Source organism: Phascolarctos cinereus, unplaced genomic scaffold, assembly GCF_003287225.1.
Source record: "Phascolarctos cinereus isolate Bilbo 61053 unplaced genomic scaffold, phaCin_HiC Scaffold_2;HRSCAF=192, whole genome shotgun sequence".
In the NCBI taxonomy this organism is placed as follows: domain Eukaryota; kingdom Metazoa; phylum Chordata; class Mammalia; order Diprotodontia; family Phascolarctidae; genus Phascolarctos; species Phascolarctos cinereus.
In genome coordinates, this window is record NW_027555625.1 from 185,764,057 (window position 1) to 185,790,646 (window position 26,590).

Consider the following 26,590-nt stretch of genomic DNA (forward strand, 5'->3'; position numbering starts at 1 on the left):
TGTGTGAATCCATATTGTGTTTCTGTGGTATCTGAGTGGTTGCTTTCTGATTGTTTTCCATATTTTCTCTTTAATCTGGGAACTCTGGAATTTGGCTGTAATATTCCTGGGAGTTTTCATTTTAGGCTCTCTTTTGGGAGATGATAAGTGGATTCTTTCCATTTCTATTTTACATTCTGGTTCTAAGATATCTGGGCATTAAAAAAACTAATTTCTTGAATATAATGTCTATGTTATTTTTTTGATCATGGCTTTCAGATAGTACAGTAAATCTCTTTCCTCGATCTCTTTTCCAGATTAGTTGTTTTTCCAGTGAGATATTTCACATTTTTTCTATTTTTTTCTCATTCTATGACTTTATTTTATTGTTTCTTGATGTCTCATGGAGTCATTAGCTTCCATTTGCCTAATTCTAATTTTTAAGGAATTATTTTCTCCAGTGAGCTTTTGTACTTCTTTTTCTATTTTATCCAATTCTGAAGGAGTTCACTGAAGAGAAGTAAAATTTTTGTACCCCTTTTCCCATTTGGCCTATTTTACTTTTTAAGGAGCTTTTTCCCTCAGTGAATTTTTGTCTTTTTTTTTTTAACCATTTGGCCAATTCTGCTGTTTTTTTTTTTCCCGCCAAGGCATTTTTGGCCATTGTATTTGAGTCTTTTTTTTTAAATTTTATAAACAGTTGCTTTTAACGTGTTTTTAAAACTTTGGGTTACAAATTTTCTCCATTCCTCCCTCCCCATCTACCCTCATTGAAAAAAAAAGGCAAGCAACTCAATAACAGGTTATAGATGTGTAGTCATGCAAAACACTTCTGTAGTAGCCATGTTATGAAAAACTAAGTATATTTCCCTTCATCCTAGCCTAACCCCCATTTATTCTATTATCTCTTTTGACCCTGTCCCTCCTCAGAAGTGTTTGCTTCTGATTAGCCCCTACTCCAGTGTGCCCTCCCCTCTCTCATCCCCCTGCTCTCTTGTCCACTTCCCCCCTTATTTTCCTGTAGGTAAGATAGATTTCCATACCCAATTATGTATGTTATTCCCTCCTTAAGCCAATCCTGTGAGAATAAGATTCACTCGTTCCCTCTCACCTTTCCCCATTTCCCCTCCACTGTAAAAGCCTTTTCTTGTCTGTTGCATGTGAGATAATTTACCCCATTCTACCTCTCCCTTTCTCCTTCTCCCAGTATAATCCTCTCTCACCCCTTAATTTTATTTCCCAGATATTACCCCTTCCTCTTCAACTCACCCTGTGCCCTCTATCCATCTATCTATCCATCTATCTATCTATGTCTGTATATATACATAAAATTTTTTTCCCTCCCACTACCCTAATACTGACAAAGGACTCATGAGTTACAAATATCTTTCCATGCAGGAATGTAAACAGTTCAACCTTAATAATTGTCTCTTATGATTTCTCTTTTCTGTTTACTTCTTCCATGTTTCACTTTGAAAGTCAAATTTTCTATTCAGCTCTGGTCTTTTCATCGAGAATGCTTGAAAGTCCCCTGTTTCAGTGAATGACCATTTTTTCACCTGAAGGATTATACTAGTTTTGCTGGGTAGGTGATTCTTGGTTGTAATCCTATCTCCTTTGCCCTCTGGAATATTATATTCTATGCCCTGCGGTCCCTTAATGTAGAAGCTGCTAAATCTTGTGTCATCCTGATTGTGTTTACACAATACTTGAATTGTCTCTTTCTGGCTGCTTGCAATATTTTCTCCTTGACCTGGGAACTCTGGAATTTGGCTACAATAGTCCTAGGAGTTTTCCTTTGGGGATCTCTTTCAGGAGATGATCAGTGGATTCTTTCAATTTCTATTTTGCCCTCTGGTTCTAAAATATCTGGGCAGTTTTCCTTGATAATTTCTTGAAAGATGATGTCTAGGTTCCTTTTTTGATCATGGCTTTCAGATAGTCCAATAATTTTTAAATTCTCTCTCCTGGGTCTATTTTCCAGGTCAGTTGTTTTTCCAGTGAGATATTTCACATTCTCTTCTATTTTTTCATTTTTTGGATTAGTTTTACAGTGCCATTATTTCTCATGAAGTCATTAGCTTCCAATTGCTCTATTCTAATTTTTAAGGAAGTATTTTCTTCAGTAATCTTTTGGATTTCCTTTTCTATTTGGCCAATTTTTCTTTTTTGGGCATTCTTCTCTTCATTGGCTTTTTGGACCTCTTTTACCATTTGGGTTAAGCTATGTTTTAAGGTGTTATTTTCTTCAGTATTTTTTTGGGTCTCCTTTAGCAAGCCATTGACTTGTTTTTCATGATTTTCTTGCATCACTCTCATTTTTTCCTCTACTTCTCTTACTTGCTTCTCAAAATCCTTTTTGAGCTCTTCCAAGGCCTGGGACTGATTCATATTTTTCTTGGAGGCTTTGAATGTAGGAGCTTTGACTGTGTTGTCTTCTTCTGTTTGTATGTTTTGATCTTCTTTGTCACCAAAGTAAGATAATATAGTCTGACTCTTTTTGTGCTGTTTGCTTATGATCCCAGCCAATTACTTGAGTTATAAACTCTTTGTTAAGGTAGGAGTCTGCTTCCAGTGTGGAGAATGTACTGTGCCAGGCTTTGGGGGTTTGTACAGCTGTTTGCAGAGATACTTCTAGGGACCTGAAAATATTCAGTTCTTCCAAGGTGGTATGACAAGGGGTGAGGCATTTAAATCCTTTCCTGGCCTAAGCTCTGGTCTATGAGTGACCACAAGCACTCTTTTCTATCTTGGAACTGTGAGGAGAATTTTCTCTGCACTGCCACCATGCCAGCACTCCTCCTCACCTTAGGACCGCCACCCAGAACTGTGACCCAGATCCAAGCACGGGCAAAGCAAGAGAATCCTGCACCAGCAGAGAGATCCCTGCAATCCCACTCTGATCAGCCGCTCGATTCCCCCTCAGTATGTGGGCCAGAAGCTCAGGAGGCAGCTGCTGCCCTGGGGCCAGGCCTGGGGACTGGGGCTGGAACCCTACTGTGCTTCTCTCTTCACCACTGCAGAAACAGACTTTTCCACTGACCTTCCAAATTGTCTTTGCCTTCCTGGGTTGAGAGGTCTGGCAACTGCCACAGCTGACTGTGATTCAGTCCTCTGAGGCCTGCTCCAGGTTCATTGCAGCCTGCGCGCCCACGAACTGAGCTCCTCTGCCGTCCAGTCACGATATACCTTTCTGATCAACCATCCAGGCTGTATTGGGCTGGAAATTTGCTTCACTCTGTCTTTTTGTGGGTTCTGTTGCTTTAGAATTTGTTTAGAGCCATTTTTTTATAGATATTTGGAGGGGTTTGGGGGAGAGCTCAAGCAAGTCACTGCTTTTATTCCACCATTTTGGCTCCGTCCCCCCCATTCTGCTTTTTTAAAGCGCTATTTTCTGCAGTATTTTTTGTACTGCTTACCAAGCTATTGACTCTCTTTTCATAATTTTCTCGAACCACTCTCATTTCTTGTCTCCATTTCTCTTTAGCCACTCTAATTGCTTTCTGTAGCTCTTCCAGGAATTCTTTTTGGCCTTATGTCCAGTTTGCATTTTTTTTCCCCTTTGAGGCTTTCCTTGTAGCTGTCTTTACATTGTTCTTCTTGTGAGTTTGTTTTGTTCTTCCCTGTCATCATAGCAGCTTTTTATGATTAGGCCCCTTTTTTTTTGTTTGTTCATTTTTCCAGCCTATTTTTTGACTTTTAACTTTATATTAAATTTGGGCTTTTTTCCTGGGGTGAGAGTTGGGCAGTGTTCCAAGCTTCAAGCTTTTTTGTGCTGCTGTTTTCAGAGCTAGTTCTGGGGGTCTCTTAAGTTTTTTTGGTGCTTTTAAAGTGGTGATCTAGGGAGAGGTATGGCCACTGTTTTTCTGGCCTGTTCTCTGGTCTTTACCCAGGAAAGTTTACTGTTCCCCTGCAGCTACACGTGCTAGTGCTCCCTTGTGCCTTGAAGTTGTGACTAGGGCCTCTGCTCCTCTGCTCCCTCTAGTGCTTATATTCCTCTTGACCTTGAAATTGCATATGTACAATGCATCAGGTTCTTGTGCCCAGTGCCAGGTCAGGGCATCTTGCGATCTTTCTGACCAGTTCTTTCAAACCACCCCCACCCCCCCGCCTTACTGTCTCTGAGCTGAGAGCCTTGAAAAGCTGCTGCTGCCACTATGGCAGCAACCACCAAGGCCCACAACTAATGCTGTCTCACTGTGTGTGCTCTAGGCTAAGTCCCCACCCAAGTGTCACAGACCTCACCTGCTTACTTCCTAAGTTATCTTGGGCTAGAAAAATGTCTCACCCTGAACTGGCTCTGTTGCTTCAAAATTTGATTTTAGGTATTATTTTAAAGTTGGTGGAGGGGAATGTTGGAAGAGTCAGTTCGGATTGCTACCTTTATTCTGCCATCTTGGTTCTGCCTTCTCCTTCATGAGTTTTTCATGAATTGCTATAGCTTCCATCTCCCAAACTCAAAAGCTGGTAGCTTTCTGGTTTTAAGTATCTTCATTTAGCTAAGGGTAGTCTTCAATCAATAGGAATTATCTTACCTTGGACTCATTAAAAACCTTTTCAGCTTACCAGATCCTATCTTCTCTAGCCATATGCCGTCAGAACTCTGCCATAATGAGGCATTAGAGTAGGACTTTATTGGTCACTATAATGCTGAAGAACTTAGAATAAGGTAGAAAAGCATGTGTAAGATTTTGCCCTGCTCACTTATTATTTCATGTTGTAGGATTTTTTGAGTTTTTAAAAATCTTTTACTAGGTTCAGGGAGCCAGTTTCCGAGGTTGGAAAGAAGTGACCTCAATGTTTAATAAAGATGATGAACAGCAACTACTAGAAAAATGCAAATCTCCAAAGTTTAAAGGGTAAGTAGTAAAAGATTGTTAAAAAAATTAACATTGAAAGAATAAGACTGGAAAACAGGCTTGAATGAATAAAGATAATGATTTATTGTGTCTAGTTTAATTATATTAAAATGTATCTGTGTTTTAATTTTCAAGCATTTTGGGAAATTTTTGTTGTTTGGTCATTTGAGTCATATCTTATTTTTTGTGACCTTTTCTCCAGCTCATTTTACAGATGGAGAACTGAGAGCAAACAGGGTTAAGTGACTTGTATAGGGTTACTTAGCTAGAAAGTGTCTGAGGCCAGATTTGAACTGATCAAGATGAGTCAGCCTGATTCCAAGCCCAGTGCTCTATCCACTGTGCCACCTATTAACACTTGAGACAAATGGTAGTCGTTTTATTTTTAAGGAACTGTGCATGGTCAACAAATTAGCTATATTTATGATGTTACAATTATGTGTTATACTTGTAAACCTTTCATAATTTCTTTACTTCTGTTCCTATAAATTAACCAATTGAACTATTTTTAAAATCTTGGTATTTGTGTATTTTAAAGAAACAGTGCATTCAGTTTGATATGATTTTGAAATTTTGGGACTTTTTTTGTTATTACTGAAACTTGAATTTTAACTTGAAGTAATTAATTAGCCTTTAAGCAACTTCAGTGATACTCAAGCATAAAAAGAGCTTTAGAAGATAAAACAAACATTAGAAATTAGGCAGTATTAAGTTTTAGTGGCTTTACAAATATATACATTTACATGCACATGTGCATGTAAATTATTTTTATTATATATTATTACATTGGTAATACCAGTATGTACATTTTTAAAAGATGAATTGACTGCAAGTACTTTTCTTTATTCTATTGACTATTATAACCTTTCACTTTACTTTAGCTGGCTAAGTAGATTTGACCTAAACAACATTTCTTTTCTGGATGAACTGGTTTCACTAAGTCCTGTTAATAGGCAGGATGATCAACTAGATAATTTTTAAAGATTTCTTTCCGTCTGTTTATGTCATGGAACCCTTTCCCAATTCTAGGCATAGTTTACTTTGTGAATAGATGCTTTCCTGAATTTTAGGCATTTAAAGAAAATAAAGGCACTTATTAAACTCGCTTAGGGGGAGAATCCTAGTTAAAGGCATTCAGTTGCATATCCTTTTTGTAAATTGAATAACCACCTCTTGATTGTAACCTATATTTTTTGTCATACCTCAAATAGCATTTTGCAATTATTAATATATTTTTATCAGTTTGCATCATAATATGGTGTCAAGCTGATCCTTCCATTGTTCCTTCCCCCAAATGTTTTTTCATGGTAACTGTTAATGTAAAGTTAAATGGAGTCTGATTCAGATTTCTAAGTTCTTTAAAGTAAATTGTGTGCGGCAATGGTTTCAAACTCAAATAGAAACAGAGGCCACTAAACTATACATAAGGATCCTTCTGGGCCACATATTAAATTAAAAGAACACATTAATATTATCTATGTTCTATTGCATTCTTATTATTTTATTAAATATTTTCCAATTACATTTTAATCTGATTAGGCCCATAAATGCCATCCACAGTGGGTCATGTGTCTGACACCACTGGTGTACAGTTTATTGTTTTTAACCTAGTTTCCATTTCTTATCCTAAAATTTACCTTTAGTCCATTATCCTTATCTTAGCAGAGCCATAGTTCTCTCACAATGAAGAACCAAAGCTCTTTTCTTTGCTTGTAAATTTGACTGAACTTCTACTAAAAAAAATTTTTTTAAAAGAGTTCTAGGAGGAAATCTCTAATTTCAGTAATAAGAAAAATGCCAAATATGCGACATTCCCTCTACCTCTGCAGGTTGTGACCCCCTGAACACCTTACTAAATAAATAGTCTTTCTTCATGAGTTGCTATGTCTTCCCCTATCCCAGTTCATCTTTTGGTAACTAATCCTTTGATAAATTTCAATAAACTATTAATTTTTGGTGTTCATTTTAGATTGCTTGGGAATGTTAATTTTGTAAATTTAAAGTTTTGAATGATATTTTCAAAATGATTTTAGTAGCTCCCCCAGTTAAAAACTACCTGATATATTATATGCCTAAATTATTTTGAAGAATTGGTTTAATTGGAAACATACAAATATTAAAGTGTCTTTTGGAGAAAGTTGTTCAATATTTAATGTTTTCATCTACCTCAGAACTAACTTAAGAATAAAAGAAGATGTGAAGACTGAAAAGAAATCTGGATTTTGGGACAGTTTGGTGTTAAAACAGAATATACAATCTAAGAAACCAGATGAGATGGAGGGATGGGAGCCACCTCAAATTACTCTTGAAGATGTAGCCACTGATGAAAGTGACTCTTCTAGGGACCATCTCTCCTGGCCGGGTTGGGAAGATGAGACTAAAGGTTCCACTAAATATACCAACCTGACCAGCTCAGGAAACAGTTCCAGGTGGAGTATCAAATCAGCTGGAAAATTGGTCGGCATTAGACGTCAAAGCAAAGGTAATCTTACCGATAACTGGGAAGAATTAGAATGATAATCACAATTTGAAATACTTCATAAATGAAAATGTTTCTTGATATCTATGTATAGTCAAACCAAAATTTGCTCAGTATTGCACCCGTATGCTTGGTTTTGTTTAGATTCTTATATTTTTCTGTTATTTTTAATTAGTTTATCAGTAGGTGATTCATCTGTTTTCTTCATTTAAAAAAAATAGAAAACCTCTTTTGTGCCTGTTTTCCACATTTGGATTTTTCCAGTATTTCAAATTGTTGAGATAACCAAAAATACTGCATTTTCTGTGTGAATGTATACACTGGTTTTGAATTCGACTGCCTTATCTAGAAACTTCTAGGCTCTTGGGATCCCAAGACTTCTGAAGCTACAGATGTTAATTTTGGATGACTTCCATTAAAAAACCAGTGTTGATTTGTAATTTGCCACAAAACTCTTTTCATGCCATAATTATAATTCTAGGGTTTTTTGCCTGAAAATCTTCTTTTCCTTGTTTTTTAATTAGTCATTCTATTTCTGTTTATATGTTGTATGAAATATGAGGCTGTAGCAGTTGTACAATTCTCTTCCATTGCCAGAAATTTGCAGAGAGTCAATAAGTCTTCCAAAGGTTAGGCTAAAAGTTACTTAATTTAGCAAAAAAGTCAAAATTTGCATTAAAAAAACTTGGCTAAACAGTTAAATAGGAAAGTAAAGGGTTATAATTGAGTGCAAAATGTTAAATAAAAAATTTTGTTCATGCAATGCCTGTGGAGAAATAGCTTCTAGTTTGCACATGAATAGTAATGATTTTGGCTTTGTTTTGGTTTTATTTTTCCTTAGTTCTCCTTCTTGACTTTTAAATATTGATCTTATTTTTAAATTATTTATTTTAAAAAGTCACTGTGCTTTTATGTTGTCAGAGTAACTAAGGAATGATAGAATGTGTGCTAACTACATGTCTTGGTACTTTTAATTTTAGTTTGGGAATTAAATTGATGTATTTCTGTTCATTATAGATTTCAAACTATATAAAAACTGAAAGTGCCTCTTTTTCTATTTATAACCACAGATTTGGGTTTAATTTTCAAAATGATATTCTTAATGTAATGGGTGTTAGTTACATCTTATCTTGTAAAGAAAATGCCTATTTTTAGCAGAAAAATAATTTATGGCTGATCCATTATTATCACTATGAAGTTATTTCTTGAAGTAAAAAATGTTTAAATCTCTAAACTTTTGTTGTTGTCTTTAACTATGTGCTCATGTCAGGTGTCTTTAGCAATACGCCACTTCACCAGGGATGCTTAGATAGCCCTTTTATCTGAATCACCAACTTGTTTGAGGAGAAAAAAAAAAGTCATAGCTTTTATTGGTAAAGAATAGTTTTTTCTTGGGGTTTTTTCAGGAGAAGGTTATATGCTTCAAAACACACATTGCACTCTTCCTGTTCCCTGCAAACCATATAATGCAGTTGTACTTCTGTGCAGTTCTATTTAAATGGACTTTCCAATTAAAATCTCTGTAGAATATCTGAACATGCCTGATAGTAAAACTACTAAGTCTATGTTTTAGGAAAAAAGATTTTCTTCGATAAAGATGGTCAGAAAGATGCTGTATTTTAAAAATGTACATGAAATAATTTTAATTAGGTTTTTTTGTTCATAATATAATAGAAAGCTTTGTTAATACTATGCTGCTTAGCCTTGTTGAAGAAGAAAAATAATTTGCCTCAGGTAAATAAGTTGATATTTGGTTTTTGTCTCCAGCATCTGCACCTGTGTTTGCTATACATAAGGATATATTTCATAATTCATAGATCCATTTCATAGTTAAAAAAAGTTTAAGATCAGGAGCAATGTTTTGACATGTTTTCAGCTAATGCTGAGGTAAGACAATAGATACAAATCATTTGAAGACCTTATAACAACCCTTTAGCTGAGGAGAGAGGTCAGGAAATGCCATTATTTTTTCCTCTTATTGGGAGTTCTGTTATACCATTACCAATAAGGATCGCTATGCCTTGCATAGTTTATTGTCAAGTGCCTGTATTTCACCTTTTAAAGTATTTGTGATGCACAGCTGGAGAAAAAGCCCTGTATAATTACAAAAAATTTCCCATAATCTGAATTATTCTGGACTTAAAACTGTATTTGGATTAGAATTTATTGTATAACTTATCTGAATTTTTCTTTCTATAGATGAAACATATTAAAGTAAAATATTAATGTTTTCTGTCAAAATTGTGTCTGATTTTAAGGTAAAATGATTATGTTGTGATTTTAATATAATTTATTATATTTTGTAGCATAATTTCACTAAAGTGAGTTTTTCTTTTGTTCTTTTCATAGACGTTTCATTAAATCTCTTAACCAGAAAATGTTGAGGCCTTAGTTTGGGTTTTAAATGTTTATATGTCCTGAATATGATCAGGAATACAGATGCATGCAACAGGGATATTTATTTAACTCCTTAATGCTTTGTTTGATTTTGATGAGAAATTGGTCGTGCTTCATAAAAGATAGATTTAAAAATGAATTTTTGAGGTTATACAAAAAAATTTACTTAAATCTATTCCCCCATTATCAATTTGCATGATTATTGGCTTTTACTTAAGTTAATGCGTCAGATGACTGTAATAAGTCACATAGTGACTTGACCTTTTTTTAGCCTCATTTTCAAATGCAAATAATACTTGTAGAATTTTCACATAAATAAAGAAATAATTTAAACTGGAGTATCATGATTTTTTTTTAAATTTTCAAATTTCCTTGAGTACATTTTCTTTTAGGTATATCAAAATTGTCACTATAACTAAGGTAAGACCTGCCTCTAAAATACTTTTCTTGATATGTGACACAGGTGGGTGGGTAGGGCCACTGTATTGTGGATTGTGACTGGTACAGGTTGCCTTGATTTCATCATTGGTTACTTAGTGTTCAATAAACTATCATTTTCTTGGCTGTCAGCTTTGGTAAACATGGAAGAGTAATCAGACATAGGGTCTTAGGTCAGAGATTTGAGACTTTGGAGGCCATTTGGTCCAATCTTGACATTTTTCAGATGTAAAGACTTGAGGCTCAAAGAGAGCACATGACTAGCCTATGCTCACATAGGGAATCAAATGGCAAAGCCAGGTTTTGAAACCAGGACTGCCCACATAAATTACTTATCCTCATCTACCGTTAAACATGCCCCTTTTTCCGGCTTCTCTGGTTTTGAAATAATACCACAATTTTCCTAATGACTTAGGCTAGAAATCTCCAAGTCATCTTTTCTTCCCCTTTCTCCCTAATTCCATATTTAATTATTCACCAGTAACAGTTGTCAGCCTTGAAGTAGATAGTTGTAGGTACTGCTCCTGTTTTAAAGATGAAGCAATGGAAGTCCAAAGAGAGAAGTTTAATTTTCCAGGGTCACTTAATTAAGAAATATCAGAGCCAGAAATTAAACCAGGATTTACCACGTAAAGTAAAGGAGTTTCCTTACTGTTGTGCCATGTTGCTTTTAAGTCTGGACATTCTGCTTCCACAATCTCTCTCTTACCCATGTGCCTTTGCTGGACTATCTCAGCTATTATTATAGGCTCATTGATGGAGGAGTGACAGGGACCCCAACACAGAGCCTCTAAACACAAAGGCTCTTGTTTAAAGCAAATGAAAGGCAATGTGGAATAGTTTAAATAGTGGAATAGTTTAAAGGATAATCTTGTCTAAAGTAAATGAAAGGCATTGTAGAAGAGTAGCTGGAAACCTTGATTTAGAGTTAGAAGACTGAGGATTCAATCTTAGATCTGATACTTTACACCTGTGTGATAGTGGGCACCCTACAACCTCTTTAAGGCTTAAATTTTCTCATCTCTAAGGGAGAGGCTTTAAGTAGATAATCTCCAAGGTTCCTTCTATCTCTAAATCCTGTGATTTTACACATAATACCTCACACTCTTGCTCTAGAGATTAAGAAAAATCTTTTTTAATTTGGTATGAATCTTGAATGATGAAAATGGTTTTGGGGAAAGATAAAAGAGGAGAGCTGGTAGGAGCTCTGTTTATGAAGGGTGATGATGTTTGTAAAGCACTTAGCACAGTGCTTGGTACGTAGTAGGCACAACATAAAATGCTCATTCCCTTCCCCTTTCCTCTCTTTAATCTTTTGAGGTATTTACCTACACTACTGAGTAAAAGTCTACCCAAAATAGGGGGGAGGAAATCCAGAAGCTTAACAAGTAGCTAATTAATGTTGACAGATTTAACCTTTCTTGGTTAAATATAGTTTGACAGTTGTCTGGCAGTCAGTTCTGATTGGAGATATATACTTTATAAATGAAACAGGTAAGGAGCAGATTGAAGAAAGCTTCTGGTAGGAGACAGATTGATCAGTAATCGGATTTATTATCCAATTTACTGTTGTCTGTTAACTTGCTTTGGTTTTTAAAGACCAAGAAAGGTCATACAAGTTGGTTTGGTTTTTAGGTCTTTTATATTTTAGATTGGGCAGCTAGGTGGCATAGTAGATAGAGTGCCAGGCCTGGACTCAGGAAGACTTCTTTCTGAGTTCAAATCTGGCTTCAGATACTCACTAGCTTTGTGACCCTGGGTAAGTCACTTAACCCAGTTTGCCTGTAAAATGAGCTGGGGAAGGAAATGGAAAACCACTCCAGTATCTTTGCAAAGAAAACCCCCAAAATGGGCTCACAAAGAGTTAGACACGACTGAGAAATGATTAAACAGCAACAACAAATATTTTTAGATTAATTGCTCCTCAATCCAAAGTTTGTACCCGGCAGAGAGAAGCTGTCCTGAACTGTACCTATATGCCTTGTTAACAGTGTGATATAAAAAGAGAAGGAAAAGAATGTAAGTACTGAATTAGGCAGACCTGGTGGACTTAATTGTTTAAAATTTGTTTTACTAAATTGGCCTGTGGAGCTTTAGATGAATTGATTTTCTTTTGTTTGAAAAAAACAGTTTTAAAGGTAATTACTTCTTTTGCAGGGGTTCTAAATCTTTTTTGTTGCCATGCACCTCTTTGTCAATCTAGTAAAAACTTTGGCTCTCTTCTCAGAATAATGTTTTTAAATGCATAAAATAAAAAACATAAGATAACAAAGAAAAACCCAAAGGTTAGCAAAAATAAGGATGGACTTTTTTTTTTTTAAATACCCAGGTTCAAAGACCCTCCTCCTCACCCTTAGAAGCTAGGTCCTTAAATCCTCTGGACTGCCTTTCTTTTAGATGCTTTGGGATTGTTGTCTCCAAAACTCAGACTAGCTTACAGAGTAATTCCTCCTGGGCCTCAGGATTGGTTTACTAGGGTCAAAGAATTAGTACTGGAAGCCAGGAGCCATCTAATCTAGTCAAGTTCCATCATTTTAAAGATAAGGAGACAGGTCCAGTACTGGATACAATAGTGAATCAATCATATACATACTTTGGGGTACAAAATTAGGAAATTAGGTTTTTGTATGTTGAAACTGGAAATTCCATTTCAGTCATCATCTCTGATAGTCGAGTGATTAAAATATTAAAATATACATTAAATTATTAAAATATTAAAATATATCATATATTTATATATGATACACATATACACATGTATATGTTATCTTTTGGTATATACGTATTTAGTTATGTACTGCCAATTTGAAATGAGGAGAGAACTAGAGCTAGAATTATAGTTAATGAGAAGGTGTAAAAGATAGCCTTTAAGGTAATAGGCTCATGAAGACTTAACAGTGGAAATACTATATTATGAATATCAACTCAGGGCCACTTGATTGAAAAAAAGAAGTAGAAAATATAAAAGGTGACCATGGCTTTAGTAAGATCTGTCTTTTGAGAATACTTGAATATCTCCTTCCTTAACCACCACTAACTGCCAGTTATAGGCAGGTAAGCCCCAAAAGCCCCAGGGATAACAATACTCAGAAACTACTGGTTCCACTTCCAGTCTACTCCCTGCAGCTATAATTAGGGGGAACAATTATTATGGAGCAGGACCTAGCCATTCTCACCATTTGCCAATAACTGCTACTCAAAGAGTAGGCAAGCCAGCCTAACTGAAGTAGCAATACACCTTGGAGAGATAGGAGGCAGCATGTGCCAGGTCAGTCAAAGCTATCATGTTCCACAAGACCGCAGTGGAGACAATCTAGGATCCTGGGCCCAAGCGTCCCTTTGAAAGACAGTGCCCCATCCACACTAGCAGCCCCACTTCTAGAACAGCCATTGTAGTCATCATTTAGAAAACCAACCCTTGTGGAGATGTAACCTGGCAACAACATAAGAACACCAAAGTCCTTGGCATTGTCAAATGGTTTAACCTCAGAAATGGATATGATATTATTGGTGGAAATAACATTAAAGAAAGACACATTAGCATCCGCTTTGCTGCTATTCTCTAAAGACTATGTGGACTTTCTGTCCGACTTGCAGATGAAACTTTTCCATATGTATTCCTAGCCTTTATTTTTTTATTTTATTTTATTTTATTTTTTTATTTGGCTAGGCATTGGAGTTACGTGACTTGCCCAGGTCACACAGCTAGTAAGTGTTATGTGTCTGAGGTCGAATTTGAACTCAGGTACTTCTGACTCCAGGGCCAGTACTCTATCCATTGTGCCAACTAGCTGCCCCCCCCACCTTTATATGTAGTAAGTGCTTACTAGTTTTTTAAAATTTATTCATTAACTAAACTATATTGACTCATTACTATAGATCTGTAGAAATAATCTAGTCCAGTTACCTCATTTTGATTGTAAGTATAAATTTGAAACATGAATATGGTAAAGGAATTGAATAAGCAACAAACTTTTCACTGGCTGTATTAGCAGCTGAGTAATATAAATTACAATACCTCTCTGTACCTCAGTCTCCTCATTTCAAAATGGAATTTATATGATCGTTGGTTTAAAGCCAGAAGAAAGACCTCAGAGGTCTAGCCCAACCCCTCATTTTGCTGATGAGCCTGAAGAAATGAAGTTACTTGTCCAAGGTCCCAAAGGTAGTAAGTGAGAGAATTGGAATTTGAGCATAGTCTCCTTCATTCATTATTCTTTCCACTACCTGACCATGGCCCTTATCTGGTGGTATCAGCACAAGGCTGTTGTGAGCATCAAATGAGAATTTAGGTAAAGCACTTTATAGTGCTTTAAAGCATAGAGTTCTTGAAGACATATTTATATAAATGTTATTAATATTATAAGAACAGAAACAGGAATAGATGTATTAAACAAAGATGATTCTCCTCCAAATGCTTAACAATTTATCACAATTAAGGAGAATTTACCGTTCATAATCCTGGATCCCTCTTGGTTAGTAATGAGCATGTGATCTAACAGACCTCACTGCTACCCAGAAGAAACTTAGGTGGTATCAGATATTAAGTAGAACACTCCAATAGCTTATTTGACTTAAGCACACAAAAGGTGTACTATTTCTTCATGGAAGAAAACTGACCTCAATAACAGAATACACACTTTGTTCTTAAACTTTTTAGTTTGACTTAAGGGGAAAGTAAAAACTTGGAAATATGGACATAGAACCACAGGGTGAAAGTCTCTAACCTCCTTTGGAAAAGGCTGCCTTTTAAAAGATGAGACTAGTAAGCTGGTATAAGTAGTTTACTTTATTGGTTTTTAACTTTGCACAAAACTACTTAATTTACCTAAGTCTCTGCTTCAAACCATACTGTTTTCTCAAGGATCATTAAGCTCCTTGTTTAGCTTTAATGACCATGAAAGAGAGTTAACTTACTTATGTCCAGTTTCTTATCAGGTTTATCAGCACCCTCCTGCATCTTCTTGTACTCCACTGAAAACAGAATCAATATCAAACCAAACTTTATCATGAGATATTATCACAATCTCTACCAGGTTAACAAAACCCGTTTGAAAGAGGCTTAGTTCTTATCAGCCCGTATTTTACCTCCCTTACCTGTGTTAGCTTAATTAATTTATTTAGCAGTTTCATGATATTAAACATTTATAGCTTTTTGGGGGGAGGGAGGCTAGCAAGAAGCAACCCTAGCTTATGTATGGAAATTGTTGAGTTGTCTTAGCTACTGGAAAATGTGTCCTAACAGGCAGTTTAGGTAGGCAGTTTGAGAAATTATTTCTCTCTTATATTCAGTAACTAATTATTGTATTAGAACTAGAGTTTTCCTCTTTTCTACATCCTCATCCAGAAGGTAATCCATATGGGGGATTTACACAGGCTAAGATCTAATCAGACAGTAAAAGAAATTCTAAGTTTGGGCTAATGGTTGTATTTGTGCTCATTGTATTTGCTTCTACAGGTCTGGGGAAGTGTTGACTGTCCCTTTTCTCAGACAGGTAATATGGAAATTGATGTCTCTTTGACCAAGATTTGAGTGACCCAAGTCATATACCCCAAGACCTTCATTGTAATATAGCCCAGCCTCTCATTGTAATATCCATTCTCTTGTTAATTGTTAACCAATTAGGGTTGATTCCCAGCATGGGAAATACCTACTCTTTAAAGAGTATATAAATTGTGAGCTTGCTGCCATGACTATCTTTGGTCTAAGAGAGGCAGCCAAATGACCATCCTTTTATTAATATATGGGCTGGCCTTGTTAGTAAAACGATTAGATAACCCAGAAACTATGTCTCAGAATTTTTTAATTGTCATAGCAGTGAGCTCTTCTTTTTTCATAATCACTATATTGTGGACCTGAAAAAGTATGGTGGTTTGTTGTTTGACATTTTTTATTATTCCCTTTCCCTGAACTCTATGATCCAATCAAATTGACTTTTTTGTTGTTCCTTACACAATATGAAAATACAACTAAGATATCCAAACATAAATAGGAAATTCAGCTATGATATCATCCTTTAAGCAAAACCACCCAAAGAAAGAAAAATGAATTTATATTGAAAACTCTCCTGAACTGAAATCTGAAACAATTAACTTTTGCTTGGCTAGCTACATTCATCAAAATGACTGAATAATTAATTACTAACAATTATTATTTATAACTTGGCCCTATCACCCAGGACAGGAGGGCTTTTTGAAAATAATGAAGCATATATTCATATATAATGAAGCCTAGAACCTTTTTGAAAATAATGAATCATATTCAAGTATGTTGCTCTAGAGCGAAAAGATTTTTTTTGTACCATTTATTAGAAAAAATTAAAAGTATTGTTTAATGCTCCAAATCACTAAAGATAGAAATACAAGCCCAAACAACTCTTGAGATTTTACTTTACACCTGGGAAACTGACAAAAAATAGAAATACTTGATATTGGAGGAGGTGTGAAAAGAGATTAATACAATGTTTGTTGAGCTGTGAATTGATCCGACTATTCTGAAAAGCAATTTGGAATTACATGGAAAAAGAGATTAAAATGTCAATACCCTTTGACCGGATATTCTCCTGCTTGGTATAACTGACAGGAAGGTTAATAACAAAAAAGACAGGCTCAGTATACACCAAAATATTCATAGTAGCACTTTTTTTGTATTTGCCAAGAACTGAACACAGAGTAGATGTTCATTGATTGGGGAATGGTTAAAGTTGTAGTACTTGAATGTAATGGAACATTGCTATGATCTAAGAAATGATGAATATAATTAACACAGAAGAGCGTGGGAAAGTAAGTAAAACAATATACACAATGATTACAGCAGTGTAAATAAAACAGTAACAAGGAAACAATTGAAATTAAATATTGTGAAAATAATAAAGACCAAACTTGGTCTTAGTGAAAGGATATAATGATAAGAAAGTACTTCCCCCATAATTTGTTACAGATTTTTTTTTGTCATTTGTTTATTTTGGTTTTAGCTAGGCAGTGGGGTTAAGTGACTTGCCCAGGGTCACACAGCTAGCTTGAGGCCACATTTGAACTCAGGTCCTCCTGAATCCAGGGCCGGTGCTCTGTCCACTGCGCCACCTAGCTGCCCCAGTGTGTTACAGATTTGGTGGACTTTGGTGTATAACGTCTTATAATGTAAGACTTTTTTTTTTTTTGCAGTTTTTTTCTTTCTTTTTTTTTAGGCAATTGGGGTTAAGTGATGTGCTCAGGGTCACACAGCTAGTAAATGTCAAGTGTTTGTTCTGAGGCCGCATTTGAACTCGGGTCCTCCTGACTTCAGGGCCAGTGTTCTATCCACTGCGCCACCTAGCTGCTCCAATGTCAGATTTTTTTTGATGTGTTGGTTAGTTTTACTGAACTGGTTCTCCAGCCTGTCTGATCCTTCTCAGTTTCTTTTGCTGCATCTGGAATGTCCCCACAAGGTTCTTTCCTATGACCCCTTCTATACTGTTTGATTTGGTGATCTCATCATCTTCCATACATTCAGTTACCCCTTTTATTCTGATGATTCTTAGCCATAACCTTTTTCCTAACCTCAAGTCTCACATCCACCTGCCTACTGGGCATCTCTAACTGGATGTCTGGATCCATCTTGTAGATATCTTAAATTCAACATGTCCAAAACTGAACTTATTTTCCCACCCCACCTTTTCCTAACTTCTGTATTACTGTTGAGGGTACCATCATTGTCCTAGTCACTCAGGCTTTTAAATTATGTGTCATGACTTCTCATTCTAAGCTCCTGTGTCCAATCAGTTGCCCCAGTCCTGTCGATTCTCCCTTCGCAATATCTCATATACATATACACATGCCTTTTCTTTCTTCTGACATTACCACCACCCTGATGCATGTCCTCAGATACTGGACCTAGAATCAAGAAAATGTGAGTTCAAATCTACCCTCAGACACTATTAGCTGTGTGACACTGGGCAAGTCACTTAACCTCTCAGTTTCTTCAACTGTAAAATTGAGGTAGTAGCACCTACCTCCCAGGTGGTTGTGAGGATCAAATGAGATAATATTTGTAAGGCACTTAGAACAGTGCCTGGAACATAGTAAGTACTTAATAAGTACTTGTTTCCTTCCTCTGCTCGATCATTGCAATAACCTTGTGGTTGGTCTTCTTGCCTCAAGTTTGTCCCCAATCTAGTCCACCCTCACTTGTCAGACTGATCTTTCTGAAGTACAGGTCTACCAAACCATTTAATAAATTCCAGTGGTTTCCTGTTATTTCCAGAATTAAAAAAGAGTCTTCCAGTTGGCTTTTAAAGCTCTTCATAACCTGGCCTCTTCCTATCTCTCTGGTCTTTTTATCTTTTACTCCTCTGCATATGTAATTCAGTGACTCTGTCCTTGTTTTTTCTCCACTTTTGCATTTCTCACCCTATTGTTATTGCTGTTCATCCTTCATTCTTGAAGATGACCCGTGACATCAGGATGGTAATGTCTTGACTTGCAAGCGAAATGGATTTGAGTGAGGCAGAGCTGTGCAAAGCCATCAGCCTCACTCTTTTCCTCCAGAGTCATCTGAATACAGTGGTAAGATACAGGTCAGGACAACTGATGAGGGTACTGGACACAGTGGGAGACGTTGGCCTTTTTAAGTTAAGGTGCCTCAGATAAACTAAGAATCTCCCCATCCCAGTCATCCTGAACCCCCTAGCTGTCATTCAAACCCATTCTCCCATTTTTCACTCTCTTATTCCCATTTCCCACATCCTAACCTCCCGAGTGTTAAACTGTAAAGCTATTTGGCCCTTTCACTGTACTTGCTCTATCAGAATGCTTAGTAATTTGCTTTCATGATAAATATTTTCCTTTCCCACTCCTCTTCTCTGGCTTTCACTGAGACCTGGCTCCCTCCCAATGACACAGGCTCCCTGGCTACCCTTTCTGGCACTGGTTGAAATTTCACTCATTCCCCACCCTCTCGACACACTGGTTGATCTTAAGGAGTTGGAATACTTCATGATCCCCATCACCATTTCAAAGTTCAGTCGCTACCCCATCACTCAGTAACCTCTCCTCTTTGACCAGCTAATCAAGAATTCTGGCAGACACTGGCTAGGGACCTCCAGGATACACAGCTAGTTATTAGTAGAGATAAGGTTTGATCTTCTTGTGCTTCAAACTTCAGTACTTCTTAGTGGAAAAACTAGTATTAAACATTATGCTGCCCTTTGCTTCATGTCTATGAGGTGACTTACTAAGTGATTTTTTTTTTTTTTGGAAGATGCAATAGTAATCATACGTAGCTTGCTCAGCAATTTGGGTCTCTCATAGGTCATGTGAGAAAGATAAAACTGCAGTTCTGTCCACAACATAAGTAGTCGCAGTAGAGCTAGTAATCCCAACAACCGTCCCCAGCTAAAATTTGGCAGATTCATTCTAGTCTCATGACATTCTGATGTATAATATCACTTGGACACTGGTAATCCTAATCAGGTAGAGAAATGTATGTACCTTGAGTGTGATCTGTAAACGGAATGAAAAAAGGGGGGGAAAACCCAGCTACGTATCATCTATAACATGATTGGATTCAATTTGTAAGCTTTGTCCATTTCTAACTGTGTGATATTATTTACAAATAGACAGTGTGGCAGCTAAGTGGTGGCCGTGAATAGAATGCTGGGCCTGGAGTCAGTGAGTTCAGATCCAGCCATAGACACTATGTGACCCTGGGCAAATCACTTAATTCTGTTGGCCTCAGTTTTCTCATCTGTAAAATGAGCTGGAGAAGGAAATGGCAAACCACTCCAGTATATTTGTTGAGAAAACCCCAAATGGAATTATGAAGAGTTGGACACAATTGAAACAACTGAACAACAACAACAACAACAACAGTGTGACATTGTGAAAAGGAGATGAGACTCAAAGATAGGAAAAACTGGGTTCAAATTCTGTATCTTATACTTGATCTATCTAAGCCTCAATTTCTGTATATGTAAAATAAGGCAGTTGGATTAGATGGCCTCTAAGGTGTGTCCTTGCTTTCAATTTAAGATCCTAGGAAAGAGATGTGAGTCTAACAGAATGGGCAGACGTGGATGCAGGGGAAATTCCCTGTCAATGAAATTACAGCGCCATTGGAGTTTATATATGTTACTCAGCATAATGTTCCTTTTCATTTGAGATGGTAAGAGATGTGATGCAGTGTACCTAGTTAGGTAGGAGGAATTAGTAAGATTGTTAAAGACATGAATAAATGATTGTTTTTGAAGTCCTTCCCTAAATTTGTACTTAGTATCTATTCTATCTTCCTCTGAGGCATTTTTTTCTTCTCACATGAAGTATTCAAAGTGTATTCTTTTTTAAAATGTAACTTTTATTTTGCTTTTTTTTTCAATTAACATTCATTTTTTGTTCTACAATCTCCCCAAATTCCACAATTTTGTTTTTGGGGAAAAAAAACAGCAACAACAAAAACAAAACCTTTATGACAAACGTGTACAGTCAAGTAAAACAAACTCTTGCTTTGGCCATGTGCAAAAATCAATGTTTTATTCTGTATCTTGAGTCAGTCGGTCTCTTTTTGGAGGTGGCTAGTAAGGCTCATCATCTGTCACATGGAATCATGATTGGTCATTATAAGTTCATCAGAGTTCTTCAGTCTTTCAAAGGTGTTTGTCTTTACCATGTTGTTGTTACTGTGTGAATCGTTCTTCTGGTTTTATTCACGTCACTTGGCATCAATTCATACAAGTCTTCCCAGGTTTCTTTGAAAACTGTTCCAATTATAGCACAATGGTATTCTGTTCCATTCATGCATCATCATTCCTTCAGCCAGTCCCTATTTGTGAGCACTCCCTTAGTTTCCAGTTCTTTGCCACTACAAAAAAGAGGTCACTATAAATTTCCTCTTTCTCTGATTCTTTGCAAATCAAAAGTTATTCTTACAGCAGTATGATGTAGTAGAAAGTTGCCTGCACTTGGAATCAGAAGGGACTTGGGTTCAAATCCTGTCTCTGACATGTACATAATTGTATAAAACACTAGGCAAGTCAACCTCACTTTCTTTAAAATAAGGTTCTTATTTATTTTACATTTTTGTAATATGAACATGAGAATATTTGCACTAATTACCTCATTTGGTTTTAAGGAAAACATTTTTAAACCTTAAAGTGCTATGTAGTTGTGGTTGTTATTGTTTGACATTTATACTGAATTGGTCTTCCAAAAACAAAACAAATTTAGTAATATAACAAAACCCCAGTACAACCTCATTCATGCTAAACTGTCACTTAAAGATGGACTTTACACCTATCCACTGGAAAATTTTCTGGGTAATTGAAGAAAGAAAATGGGAAAATAATGCACAATAATTATTATTTGGCATTCTTTTCCTTTTCATCTTGGATTTTAGAACATTTGTTTATGTAAAACTTGTTTTCTCACTTATTTCCTGTTATCTTAACAGTGGTGGTCCTTCCCACTTCCTCATCCTTTCTATTTCCATCCAGCTCCATTCCACTAGGGTTAAGGTCAGTTGACTTCTGGAACTCATGAACCTTTTTAATCTTAGACAATGACTTGGCACAATTGTGATGGAGAAAAAAAAAAAAGCAAAACAAATCAGTTTACTTTCCTTGAGGAAGCAAGCTATTTTTTGACCATATATTCAATTTTCCGGTAGTAGGAAACCCCAGTAGAAACAGTTCTACCTAAGAATTCAACTGATCTTTGTCAAAGAATCTCTAGTGGGGAAAGAGGGAAAGAGGGAAAGAGAATTCAAAAAAGCAATATTTGAAGTGGAATAAAATGGTATTAAAATTGTTTACTGAGACTTCCCACACAAAAGGAATTAGTGACTGGAATAATGTTTATGCATTTTGGTCACATTGAATCTGTCTGGGAACTATTAAATGAGTCAAAATCTGGTTGGTGAATCAGGCAGTGCCCCTGACACAGGCATATGGGGTTTGGCTTTGGAGAGGTGAACCCAGTTCTTCTAGCTTTAACTTTCTAGGTATTATGGACCAAACTGGCCTTTGTCTTAAAGCAGACAAAAATTGAAACCTTCCAAGACCACTCGTTTCAGCATCTTCCCCTTTTCTCACTTTTTTTTTTTACTTTTCTCACTTTTGCTGTGATGGGCTGCTTTACGGGACCAAATCCTTTTTTCACTACTTAGAATATTAGATTGTGCATGAAAGCACTTTGCAAAATTTAAGGTGTTATATAAATATCAGCTGTTTTAATGATCACATCATCTGTTGTGGTCAGTGTAGTGCAAGTGGAAAGAGTGCTGGACTTGGAGTCAGAAGACATTGTTTCACTTTCTAGCTGTGTGATAATTAATAAGATGTAATCTTTCTTAGCCTGTTTTTTTTAATCTGTAAAATGGGCATAATGTATTTAAATAACCCACCTCATATGGCTGTTGTGAGGAAACCACTTTGTACACTGGATATGAAACACCGTGAACACTGAATGTCAATATAAACACGTACAACATACATAAATATAAATTGCTATTGTTTTCTCCCTTTAGTTTGCTAAAAATTAACCTCCCCCCACCCCATTCATGCAAAACAAATACCAAGGATGTGGGCTAAGCTTTGGTTAGCAGATGTAACAGTAGGTTGTCATAACTACTACTAGTTGGGGATTTGCTGGCTGATTGTCAGGTGTAACATTTTGGGCAGAATGCAGAGACCAGTGCCAGATGTAGGTCTTGGGTATGATTTCATTCAGCAAACATTTGTTAAGCAGCTATTCTGTGCAGAGCATTGTTGAGTATTTGGGATACAGACTTTTAAAATGACAGTCCTTACCCTCAAGAAACTTATGTTCTTCTGTGAAAGAATAATATGTACCTAGATAAATGTGATCTAAAGTTGGGCATTAGGGGGTCGAAGAAGACTGCCAGACAAAAGTGTAGTAGGAAAATTTGAAGAGGAAGAGATTGTTTTGGCTAGAGGAATGAGGGAAGGTTTAACAGGAAGTGATGACTGATTTAGCTTTGAAGGAAGAGAAGATTCTGAAAGGCAGTCATGAGGAAGAAATGCATTCCATGGATGAGCTTTGTGATGTCATTGAGGTAAAGAAAAGCAGGACAAGATTAGAGAATAGTCAGTAGTCTAGTTTGACTGCAAAATATAGTGTATTAAGGGAAATAATATGAAGTAAGGCTGGAAAGTTTGGTTGGAGCCATATACACAATAAAGTGTAAAGTCTTCAATGCCATTTTACTTAATGAATTTTTATTTGGAAGCCACTGAAAGTTTTTGATCAAGAATATGATATCACATCTATGCATTAGGGACTTGGCAGTTGTATGGATCATTGATGAGGTGAAAATATAGAGACCATTAAGTAAGCTGTTTGAGTCATCTAGCTACCTAGGGCCTAAAATAGGATGAATGAGGGAGGTGTTATGGAGGTAATGCCTATAGGATATGTCAAATGATTAGATGTGAGAAGGTGAGAAAAAGAAACAAAGATGAATCCAAGGGTTTGAACATGGTTTAATGGCAGGAGCCTAAGTTATTAACTCCCAGAGGAGTTAGGATGAGGAGCAGGTCTAAGGGAGAAGATTATCAGTTAAGTTTCAGATATGTTAGATTTGAGGTCTTAATAGGATATCTATCTTTCTGGCCACATTCATCAGACAATTAGAGATGCAGGATTGAATTTCTGGAGAGAATTCAGGTCTGGACATACAAATTTTAGGAGTTTTTTTACATGGATCACTAAGGAAGAGTATAGGATGAAAAGAATGGAACTTAAATAATCTTTGGAGAATGCACACAAGTGGTGGGAGAACAGTGGACAATGGAAGGAATAATGAGTTAGGTGTGAATTAATTAGAAGAAGCAATAATTATGATATAGTTCCATTTTGTGAAAACAGTGGTCATAAATGTCTGCTTCTGTTGACATTAGACTGACAGAACGTCTGACCTTGACCAGATGAAACTAGATTGATCTGGTTTCCCCATTAGTTAGCTCCCTGTGAATTAAGTTCTGGATTTTTGCCACACATGAGTTTCATTGCTCTTTTTTGTTGTGTTTTTAATCCTGCAGTTTTTAAGAATATATTTCCCCAAGGAAATGTGCAACAGTTATAGTTCTTAAAGACAAAATTTAAGTGACTATTAGGGATATTATAGTGACTATTGGTGGGAGAAGTCAGGCATTTCAAGGAGCTATAAATTTGCAATGAAGCAATCAGTTGCAACAAAGCTAAAAGGAAAGTGCAGTCAAAATAAAAAAAAAAAGCTAAGCGATAACAAAATAATGTAAAATGACTTAGTTAATTTTCAGAACAAGTAGCTAGGTGGTACAATGGATAGTGTGCCAGGCCTTGAGGCAGGAAGACTTCAGTTCAAATCCAGCCTGAGATATTTACTAGCTTCATGACCTTGAGCAAGTTCTTTGACCTCTCTCTGCCTCTGTTTTTTCATCTGTGAAACGGGGATAATAGTAGCACCTACCTCCCAGAGTTGTTGTGAGGATCAAATGAGGTAACATTTGTAAAGTGCTTAGCACAGCACCTGGCACATATAAAACACTATGTAAATGCTAGCTATTTATCATCCGTCGTTGTCATCATCATCATCATCATCATCATCTGAATTGTTATGGAACTACAAGAATTCCTAAATACAGATGGACTACTGTAATATGTCCTTGCATCATGCCACATGTTAGGATATATTAAGAAATTTATTTGAGAGATGGAGATTTTAAACATGCTTTAGTGGCCTGAGAATTCACCTAATTGAAACTCCATGAAAACCTAGAGGCAGGAACTCTGTTCAAGATGGTAGAATGAGTAGAAGGAGAATAGCTTAGTTTTCCCATAACTACTTCAGGAAGGATGAAAGTAGCAGCAGACTGAATAACGATCATGAAATCCAAGGAGATTGCACTAAGTGCATTTTGTGAGCCTGAATCCATACAATGAGAGAGCTGGAAGCCTGTGAGTACTAGGGAAAGAGTTCAAACAGAAAAGCCCAGGAATATAGCTCGTAGAAGCCTCAGCTCAGGGACTGGGGTAGTGAGAATATGAAGCTAGGAAGCAGAAAGCTGGGAGCCCAGGTCAGGGTCTACCCAAGGATGCCTAGAACCTGGAGCTATCAATCTTTGATTTGGAACAGGGGCTTATCTCAGGAGGCAATGATCAGGACATACCCTGGATCAGACTGCCTTGGCACAGACTACATTAGCACAGTGTGCTGGCTGTGGCTCATTACTCAGACCCCTAATGATAAAAATAAGGAGCAAACAAGGTTTCACCATTACTTCCAGTAATTCTTAGAGTCTAGTTGTATCTTGATACAAAGTCTCAATTCAGGAATTAAGACTGGGAATGTGAGTAAGCAGAAGAAAACACCAGCAATTAGGAAATATTGTTTAGCTAGAGATGCTCAGGACATAAATCCAGAAGAGGAAAAACTACATCATTTACAAATAAAGCCTCAAAGAAAATCAACAGTTCACCATAAGTATACTGAAATTTGTGGTGGAAATAAAATAAAAGTTAAAAATTGATCATGTAAATGAATAAAACACTCTAAAGGAAAGAATAGAAAAAGAAATGAGATATCAGGAGGAAAGAATTAGAAAGAAAATAAACAGCTTAGTCCAGGAGGTAGAAAACCTCACTTATGTATCAGATTCTTGAAACTTAATTCAAGCCAACAAAGATCATTGACTCCACGAGACAGGAAATACTAGGACAAAATTGCAGGATGGAAAAAAAAGTAGCATTTATTAATCACCTGCTATGTGCCAGGCACTATACTAAATGCTAGGGATACAAAGAAAAAGAAAGCAAAAGAAAACAGGTCTGTGCTCTCAAGAAGTTTACAGTCTAATAGAAGAGATTTTTCCAGGTCTAAGTATGATGATGTCATGATAATGACTGACATCCAGCTAGAGAATTCCAGCCTAGGAAAGGCTTCGTGGAAGAGGTAGCATTTAAGTTAGACCTTGAATATAATGACAAAAGGCAGAAGTACTTGAAATGAAAAGGGAAGATTTGGGGCTTGAATGGAATCTTTTCATTGATTAAATTCAAGTAATGATGGGTTCCCTTCATTATTTTGCTCATTTGCTACAGTATTGTCAGGATTTAGTATGTGAAGAAATGTTATGATAAATTCAGACTGTTGCACCTAAAAATTGGCCTGTGAGAACATTTAGACCACAGGTGAGGAAAGTGAGACCCAACGAAAGTCATATGGCCAGTCAGTGGTAGAGCCAGGACTTTTTGAACCCAGGTCTTCTGACTTTATTAGATATTCTTTCCACCACATGAAGGTTTTTTCCCCTTAGAATATAAGTTAATGAATATATGTAAAAATATTTATTAAACACTGTGTAAATCACTGTTCTAAATATTGGAGGGTATAAACACGAAAAACCAGTTCCTGCTTTCAAGAAATTTACATTGTAATAGGGGGAGAAAACACATTTAGGAGATTTCA

At 36.4% G+C, this 26,590-nt stretch overlaps 1 protein-coding gene across 1 annotated transcript in view; it reads left to right on the forward strand.

Annotated features, from left to right (window-relative positions):
• Positions 1–10,052, forward strand: part of TDRP (testis development related protein) — a 58,155-nt gene extending 48,103 nt beyond the window's left edge. The window contains exons 4-5 of the mRNA XM_020973009.2: positions 4,735–4,838; positions 7,010–10,052. Of these exons, the coding sequence (XP_020828668.1) occupies positions 4,735–4,838; positions 7,010–7,355 (450 nt within the window). The 3' untranslated portion in view covers positions 7,356–10,052. The remainder of the gene's footprint in view (positions 1–4,734; positions 4,839–7,009) is intronic.
• The last annotated feature ends 16,538 nt before the right edge of the window (positions 10,053–26,590 follow it).